This window comes from Delphinapterus leucas, chromosome 6, assembly GCF_059928025.1.
Source record: "Delphinapterus leucas isolate spDelLeu-1000000601 "Yukka" chromosome 6, BTC_Dleu_Yukka2, whole genome shotgun sequence".
NCBI classification, from domain to species: domain Eukaryota; kingdom Metazoa; phylum Chordata; class Mammalia; order Artiodactyla; family Monodontidae; genus Delphinapterus; species Delphinapterus leucas.
Window position 1 is genome coordinate 54,067,255 of NC_143134.1, and position 9,461 is coordinate 54,076,715.

Below are 9,461 nucleotides of genomic sequence, written 5' to 3' on the forward strand. Positions count from 1 at the left end.
TTTTAAAATTAAAAACATTTTTAAAAATTTGAATACTGCCCCAAATGGATGTTCTCCCCAATTCAAAAAGCAAATGGATACATGCACATCATTATATAAACCACATAAAGAATCCAGCAACTCTAGCACTGTTGTATTGTTATATCAGATCTCTACTGTATAATGTAACTTCTCTGAGGGCACATTTTACACTCCGTATCCTCTAATAGCATCTAGCACTTTTTAAAAAATAGGATTCGATAAATGAATTAATGCAATGGAAACACCTTAAGAATCACCAAGGATTCCAACCTGACTGGCCAATGGCATTTAGGAGATTCAAGAACCCCATGAAATTGTATTCAAAACTGTGTCTGTAGGCCATTTTGCAGAGTTCTTCAGTTTTATCAGAGTCTCAAAGAGATCTACCATCCAAAATGATCCTTCACTCAGTATATATTAATTGAATATCAACTACTTGACAAGCATTGTACCATGGTTTAGGCTTAGAATCTAAAACTTTTTTTTATAAATAATGAATATTGATTGTATCAAATCTTTACAAGATCTGCTTTCTCACATTCACACAATTAAAAATAATGCATATTCTGGGCTTCCCTGGTGGCACAGTGGTTGAGAATCTGCCTGCTAATGCAGGGGACACGGGTTCGAGCCCTGGTCTCGGAGGATCCCACAAGCCGCGGAGCAACTAGGCCCGTGAGCCACAACTACTGAGCCTGCGCGTCTGGAGCCTGTGCTCCACAACAAGAGAGGCCGCGATAGTGAGAGGCCCGCGCACCGCGATGAAGAGTGGCCCCCGCTTGCCACAACTAGAGAAAGCCCTCGCACAGAAACAAAGACACAACACAGCAAAAATAAATAAATTAATTAATAAACTCCTACCCCCAACATCTTCTTAAAAAAATAATAATAATAATGCATATTCTTTAAACATATTTACATCTTAAATCAGCATCAGATACTACGCAGTTATTTAATATGATATTTGCTGGTAAAATGTACTTTAGAAATATTGATGTATTTTTATCTGGCTCCATGGAAAAGCCTTCATGATGACAGAACCAATAGGGCTTATGTGTATAACAGATAGATAGACAGAGATGTATATAAACACACACACACATACACATAATTTAAGAAATCCATAGTAAATCATGCTGTTCAAATTGTTTAAACCATCTCTAATTCATCAATTATTTTATACCACAGCTGGGTTTCCATTTATTCCTGACAATAGAATAGAGCTACTGTCCTTTAAAAAATAAATGATGACACATAAAGAAAACTTCATAAAACTGTTTTGTTCTCAGGGACTTTACACTGTCTGAAATAAATAGCTTTCAAATTCTCTAGATGGAAAACAAAAGTAATTTTAAAATCTCAAGAAAACCTCTAAAATTTAATGGCAATTTTCCCCCTTTGGAAATATTTTATCTCTCCTCAATGCAGCAAGCATTATCTATCTAGAGTCAATCAATATTTATATGAGCAGCTATTTAAGTTTTCAAAATAAAATTATTTTTACCTTTGAGAATGGTTGCCATATTCCTGCCACAAACATTTGGAAAGGGATATTTCCCCAGATACAAGCATAACCATACTTAAAGATATAAATCCTCATCCACAGTACATGTTCTCTCCGTAATATGAAAATTCAATATAGCATGATCCAAGATGACCATTTCAAAAAATGGTTACCTTATACTATTAGGAAACCATTTGTTTCTAATTCCTATACTCTACCAGAACTTAGTTGCAATTAGTGATAGTGGCCAGGAGATGGAGCATTCTCATTTCCTAAGATTTACTTCATAGGCCTTTGTGTATCTCACAATGTTTACTTTAAAGAGAAATGTTTTATTAACGGCACTTATCACAAATGGCAGATATGAATGAAAAATAAGACATTCAGAAAAAAATAAGGTATTAAATTTCTCAAAAATTTAACTTACAGCTAATTACTTATATGTGAATTAAATACTCTGAATAAGCTTTTTCTCTCCTGTGTACAAGAAACAGGAGAAAAAAAGTTTAAAATAATAATTATTTAGAATTACCTCAGTTTTTCAATTATTCCTTCTGCTTCATTTTATGTAAGTAACACTAGACTGCTTTATAATGTATGTTTTAATTATAAACTCCATTTTTTCAATGAAATAAAAACAAGTATAGTTTTAAAATAAGAATTTTATAACTGATATCTTAGGGAAAAAATTCATTACAGTAAACATATTCCCTGAAATGGCTTTATTCAAGGCACAAAGAATGTTTAAATGTTTCTTTCACTTAATAAATGCTAAAGAAGAGTCTTTAGATCTCAAATCTATTATACTGCTCATAAAAAAAAAATAGCATTTTTAAAGCCCAGTAATCCACTCCCATACATAGTGAACACATTAACAGATGTGGGTATGTGTGGGTGTGAGGGTTATATTGCATGCTTCTAGAAATATTCCAAAACGGGAGGTAGGCAGATGCATTACATGTTGTTCTGATTTGGCCTTGAATACAGTCTGCCACCAGTTGCTGAATCTTTGATGGGAAGGTAAGAAGAATCCCTAATCATCCCTGAAAAGGCATAATCCAAAGCTGGCCGAAAAGGCAATGCTGGTGCCAACCCAGGAGTTAGGTAGGGAGACATGAAACCAGACAGCCCTCTTCCTGGAGAGGAATATGCCAGCCGTAATGGACTGATACCTAGTCTAGGATTTAAGCTGTAGATACTTGAATCACCTCCATAAGAAGCAGAAGTACTGTGAAGGGGAGAGAAAGCTGATTTATTTACTAGAGTTCCAAAACCAATTCCAGCTAAACTTAAATTCGAAGCTCTCTGAAAAGCTGTATTTTCCAAGGCTCCTGAGCTTGCTAGGTCCCTGGTGTCTGGTTTGTGTTCCTTCCCATTTAGGACCTGTTCAATGGCTTGGACCACATCCCCTTTGCAGAACTGTAGAATGCCTTCTAGACGGCTGCGTCTGTAACTTGGGAAAATCTTGGTAAGGATATCAAGAGGGTCTCTTGGTCTAGAGGACACAGTGGGAAGGCTGACTGTAGTATCAGTGAAGTCTTTGGCCCACTCACTTTCATTTCCTGATTCCAAATCAGACGATGACAGGGACCTGGGACTCTCTTCACCTCCTGACTGCTCCCCAGGATGAGGAGACTGAATGCTATCATCCTTGTTTGGGTTTTCTGAAATAGATGACCTGACGTTTTGTTTTCCAGTGACATCATTAGACTTAGGAGATGATCTCAGGGTAAACTGATGGGATTTAGACACCAGTTCTTCTTGTCCACTCTGGCATGAGTCACATTTACTCTCTTTTCGTCCTGGGGAAGAGGAAAAAAAGGAATGAAATAAAGGGAAAACTTCCAAGAACACAGTACTGCCCACTCAAAATTAATGCTGGATAAAATAACTTGTTTACTCATAGTATATCAATAATACTTATTAATCAATGTAAGAAATTTTAATGAACAAGAATTATAAAAGATCATTTGGAAATGCAGGTGTTGGAACAGTGGGAAAACGCTATTTATTATGTCATTTCAGAATTACAAAATTATATAATATACAAATGCTGTAGTTATTTAGGAATCAGAAGATGAAAGTCTATTGTTACCCCCAAACTGTTAACACCAATATTTCACACTATTTGCCCATTTGGTGATTCAAGATTTTCCTGAATGTTACCCAAGTTTTGTTGTTATCCACGGGAGGGTTTTTTTCCCACAATGACACTATGCAAAAAGAACTAAATAGAACAATTGTTTAGATAAGAAATCAGAAGAAGGAACAATCTTAGTACGAAAATGAATATTCTATTTAGTCACTAATGCTAAATTTCAACAACTATTTTTTTAATGCTCACATTTCAGGTTCCAATTAAGTTACCTGAATAATGTGAGAAAATAACAAAATTGTTGATTTCATTTCAAATCTAAACCAATATTGCCAACTGCTGTACCAATCTCAAATCATACCAGAGCTTGCATGTTTCATTTCATGTGAGAGACAATACAAAGTTGGTGTTTTTTCATAATCCTCTGTGAAATATGGACTTTCTTTTTAAATCTCTAGGAAATATCAATAAAAGAGTTTACAATCAAATTGTTTCTAAAATAAAATTATTAACTGCACTATTTTCACTATTGCAATCTGTGTATATTTTCAAAGTGTCTTGTAAAAAACCATTTTGGTCGTATGCTTTAAATCGCGACTCCTTTCCAGTATTAAGGGCAATTTTCCAAAAATGTTTTTACACAAAAACAGGATTTTCTACCTCAACATGTTGAGTATATGAATATTAATGACACAATACTATCTTTAAAAACCTTTTGCAAGGCTAATGCCAGGAAAATAATAACAAATAACTTTTATTTAGGTTTACATTTCCTATAGATATATTTTACCTCTATTTCCGTTAGAAAGGGTAAAATGTCAATGGGGTACTCAGAGTTTTACTGTCAAACTTTCTTTTTGTACAATGTTTATGAATGTAACAAAACATACAATGCCTGAAGCAGTGATTTGCAAACATGATTTGCAATACTATGTTTTCTCAAGGACTGGTCCTACATTCTAAACAAATATCTACAGTTTATTTTAAAATTAAAGTGTGTACAATTTAACACTTTGAGGGTTAAAATGCTGTCATTACATCAAACATATGACAAAAGGTGCTGCTCCTGCAAAATCACAAAGACTGGTATTTTCACCTTAAATAAAACAAGAAAACCTATCTAATGAAGTAAAGATAGATTAGCCTTGGTCTGCCATTCCATTTTATTTATATATGATTCACCACATATGACCCCCTGAACATGTAAGGTATCAAAATTTCACCTCTACAGTAATTTATGCATAAAATAATTTTTGTTATTACATTGTATTTATGGAATACAATATAATGTAATGAAATACTGATTGCATAAGACTATCTAGAAAATAAGCTGTCTTTAAAATACTGTGATATCATTTACATCACCTGTGTTCCCTCAACTCCTATAGCTGGTTTTACTTTACTTTTATCATTGTATGCTATGTCTTGTAAGGTAATTTTGGGACACACATAGTTTTCCTTCTTTCGAATATAATATTCTTTTGTGTAGGAAAATCTTATTCACCTCTGCATCACTGTAAGTCTTGGTCTAGTGAATAAATAGACTACTACAGTTCATGGACATTGTAATAAGAGGAGACAGTTAGTTGAGAAACAGCTTTTCAAAGAAGGTCAACTGAGGCAAACAATAAAATAAAATAAATGACCCCATAAAACAGCACCCACCCCCAAAAAATCACATAAATAAATCAATGCCTAGCAGAGAGCTGTCAGTCAAATCTCACTGTCAATTTAGTTTGCAGAATTTTAATTTTTACTTCTTTTTATAGCAGTTTTGCTTAACAGCTTCGTTCTCCAGCCTTCTTTCATTTTTCATGAGAAATGTTTAAAGTCCATTTTGTCCACTGACATAAACTAGAACATGGACAAAAACGTGACACAGGTGAAAACAAAATCATATATGCCTTATTTAAGTAGAGAGAGACTCTTTTCAAAAGCACAAAAGTACATGCTGTGATCTGTTAAGAGCTGCAATTTTCACAATTCAAGGAATGTTCTAATTAATAACTTACTATATCATTACCTTATAATTTCATATGATACAACCAGTCTCAGATTTATACAAAAATACAAAAATGACATTTTCAGTGACCTACTTGTAGGGCTATGAAATTCACTAAAATACAGTGAGATTTATATTAGCATGAAAAGTTAAGTTGGGATAACCCTAGTCAAAAAGAAAATCTTTTCTACCTAACACAGGGAGTGAAGACAATTTGTAGTCAATAAATAAGAGAAAAAAAGAACTTCTTGGATAAGAAACCGCTAAGGATAACATCCCCAAGGATAAGAAATTCTTGGACTTTGAAATTCATACCAACATTTTTACAAACCTGATTTTAGAAAATCTAAATTTCTTTCCTATGAGAAAAGGTGAAACTGCAAATGTTAGAGTTTTCTACACTTTTGGAGGCTGAAAAGCAGTTGAAGAAAAGGGATAGAATGCTTAAAAAATTTAAGGGAAGGGAGTAAAAATGCTTTGGTAGATTTCAGTCTCTTCCCCACTTCTAGTTGGTTAGTCCCAAAGGTAAAGAACTGTACTCCCAACCATAAGTGAGTTTTCCATGTAAGATCAGATGACCTCTGGTTTTACAACTGAAAATAGTACACAGCAAGCTCAAAATGTAGCTCCTCTCATTAAGCTTTTCACTCAATGCCCGCTCTCTGCTCTCAAAGAGAAAGTCATAGCAACTTGGGCACAAACTCCATTCCTAGAATGAGTTCCTCAACTGATCACTTGCACTTCACTTTTTCATTTCTTTATCCTATCACCTAAGCTTTAGGTCCTAAGGGAACAGAAAGCCCTTCTGAAGTAAATGTGTCAGGTCCCTAACACCCTTACTAACATTCATATTGCAGAGCAGTTTCCCAGAACTTAAATGCTTCTTTTAAACAACTTTTCTTGCCCTCCTCCATGCCACGGCTGCTTATTTCAAAGATTTTTTTCTTTAAAACAACCATTTTTCTTTTGCAAAGAACAAACGTAAGATCTACTCACCTTGTTTTTCCTCTGTATAATCTGACTGGAAAATCTCGAAAGCAGGAGTCGCCAGACCACTAGCCTGTCTCGAGGCACTCAGTCCCAGTGCACTCACCGTCGCAGGGCCACTTGCTGTGGTCTGGGGATTCTCCGTTCTGCTGCTGCCTCCGGATGATCGACCCCCGGGCCCTGAGGGTCCAGGGTATAGAAACCTCTGCAGCGCCCGGGCTTCGCTCTCCTCCTGGGCCTGCTGCCTGCGCAGCGCCACCTGTGCGGCCATGACGCGCTGGCGCTCGGCGATCAGGGTGCACTTGGCACACGCGCAGTCCCGCCAGCGGCAGAAGCGCTTGTGGCCCTTGAGGGCTGACACGACTCCGTGGTTGCGACAACGGGCGCACTTGGGTGTCCGTGGGTAGCCGCAGGCCACGGCGCCCACCCCCCTTTCCACTCCGGCAGGCGGCGGGCAGCCTCCGCTTCCCGCGGTGGCGGCTGCGGCTGCCCGTAGAAAGAGGCTGGACGGGCGCAGGAAAGTTGGAGGAACAGGTATCCCCGGGGGTACCGGTAACGCTGGAGACTGGGGCGGAGGGGCCGCTGCTACCAGCCCCGGGGCCAGGTGGGGTGGGCCGCTGCCGCTTTGGTCTCTACTGCCACACTGTGACTGCTCCATTTCTGAGAAGTGTCTGGTGAGGGCTCACCACAGGAGAGTGCGCTGTCCACAGCTAACCCTGCTGGGATGCGAGGGCCGAGAGGACCAGCCTTGGTCCCGCTGCTTCCCACCCACACACCGACAGAGTCTGGCACAATTCCCGTGAAGAACTGGGGACAACCGATCCCCACAGCTGGAAGCTCTAAGAGGCGCAGATGCCACTGAGCCTCTTAAAGTCCTGGGGCGCTAAATTAATGCCCGGTGCTCCGCGCGCCTTCGCCTTCGGAGCAGGGGAAAGCAAGACTGCAGAGGCTACCCCGCCCACCGGGTCTACTGGCCAAGGGCTGAAAACCTGGGGAAGGAGGGCCAGGGGCGGAGAGTGGGGACCTGACCGTCTGGGAGGAGGGGCAGTGGGAGACAAAAGAAACTATCCCTTCACACACACACACACACACACACACACACGCCCCTTTCTCCCATCTGCTTCCCCATGAATTCCTCAATGTATATTTTTTGTAAGATAACCTTCACTCCCTGCCCCCATGCCTCTTACTACCCTTCTTAAATTAAGCAAGATTTGAAGTTCTTTCCCCAGTTCCTCGCTCCTCTTACTAAAGTTTGAAGATTTGGACATGAAGTTCTCCTTTTCTTTCCTTTTCCCAGATGAAGTCTTTAGGATGGTAGCATGGCCAATATTAATGAGAAAGCACAGCTTAACAAGCTGCAAATATTACCCACACCTGAAAGATGCCTTATTTTAAATGGGTCTTAGAGCTGCGTCTAAACAGTGGATAAGTATTTAAGGGGCCTGATTCACATTCAGAATCTTCTCATGCATTATGTTTAGTTAGAGGTGCAAATTTGGATTCTATATATCGTTATATTTTGAAATATTATTGCCCAAAGAAGTCTTTATGAATTTCTTATCTAGAACTATTTATACATAGCAACTGTGTTAAAACTATTTCAAAAATACTCCACGTTTCTATTGTACAGTATTGGGGAAGGTCATGTAGACCATTCTTTAAACATGCTATCATTAAATGCATTCTTGAAATATGCATTTAATGCCTTTAATTGTAAGAAAAGATCATATTGCTTTTAAACCAAAAGACCATTTGAGGCAGAAAATTCATGAGTGTCTGTTCCTTAATGGATAGAAGAGTCAGGGCTCTATCAGTTTTTCAAGATAATATTCAACTGCCTTGACAGGCAACTGATATTCTAGCACTAAGATAGCAAGTAATAATGACATTTTCACCATTCCACCTATTTGACGTCCAGGGCAGACACTGCTAATCAATCTGGGCTTTCTCCTACCTGCCCACTTCACACCAACACCACCATCACCATCCTCCCATATGGGCATCCTGACATTCAATCATAGAAGTTTCCCACCCGTCCTAAGCATTGGAACTACCTAGGGAACTTTTAAAAGATATAAATTCTTCAAACAAAGTAAACTGATTCTTTTGGCTGTGAGTCTTTTAAACTCTCAAACTGAAGATTATATACAACCAAGGTTTAGAACTGCCACTCTAGGAATTCCTAACCTCTGCAGATTCTGTAATACCCAAAGTTTCTCACACCTCTATATCTTTGCTCAAGCCACACTTACCTAAAATCCAGTTATTCCCTTACTGTGGAACTCACATCCAATGTATGAGTAATGAGTTTTCAGTGCTATATGGATCATTAAAGTACAGTGAATTACCTAGTGAGAAAACAATTCCTTTTTTCTATTATTTTTAAAGACGTGGTTACATAAAGGAAAATGCTCAGCTTGGTGTAAATATGACATTATAATTTGTTAAGCCTTATCAATTATGCTTTTTAACAAAAAAAATTAAAAGAACCTCAGCAAGTAACACTGTTTACCTGGAATTTAACACTATTTTTCTATTTTTATTTGATTTTCAAAGTTATCTTCCAATTATGGCAAGTGATATTGGTTTTTATTCAAAAAAGTGAAAATAATTCTTAAATGTATTTAAATAAAACGGGTGTCTACTGACAGGGAAAATGACAAAATGTGTGAAAGACTGAAAACAAACTTTTCTGATGAAGATAAAGGAAATCGAAATAAATTGAGAGACAGACCATTTCCATGAGTCAGAAGACTCAACATTCTTAATAAGACAGTCCTACCTAAATTGATCTATAGATCAATTCAACCTCAATCAAAATTCCAGCAGACTTTAGTAGAAATTGTCAA

At 37.8% G+C, this 9,461-nt stretch overlaps 1 protein-coding gene across 1 annotated transcript; it reads right to left on the reverse strand.

The window, feature by feature from the left end:
* Window positions 1-2,092: 2,092 nt before the first annotated feature.
* Window positions 2,093-7,865, reverse strand: DMRTA1 (DMRT like family A1). The gene is made up of 2 exons (XM_022551677.2): window positions 6,619-7,865; window positions 2,093-3,327 (listed from the first exon to the last, which is right to left on the reverse strand). Exons 1-2 carry the CDS (start codon window positions 7,265-7,267, stop codon window positions 2,480-2,482), a joined length of 1,497 nt encoding a protein of 498 aa, XP_022407385.2. The 5' UTR covers window positions 7,268-7,865; the 3' UTR covers window positions 2,093-2,479.
* Between the last annotated feature and the right edge of the window lie 1,596 nt (window positions 7,866-9,461).

Bases quoted from the DNA above. Each gene is read 5' to 3' on its own strand.
- DMRTA1 (XM_022551677.2), bottom strand. From the start codon at position 7,267: ATGGAGCAGTCACAGTGTGGCAGTAGAGACCAAAGCGGCAGCGGCCCA. The intron at 3,328-6,618 runs GTGAGTAGATCT...CCTCTTCCCCAG, and splicing joins TTATACAGAGGAAAAACAAG to GACGAAAAGAGAGTAAATGT.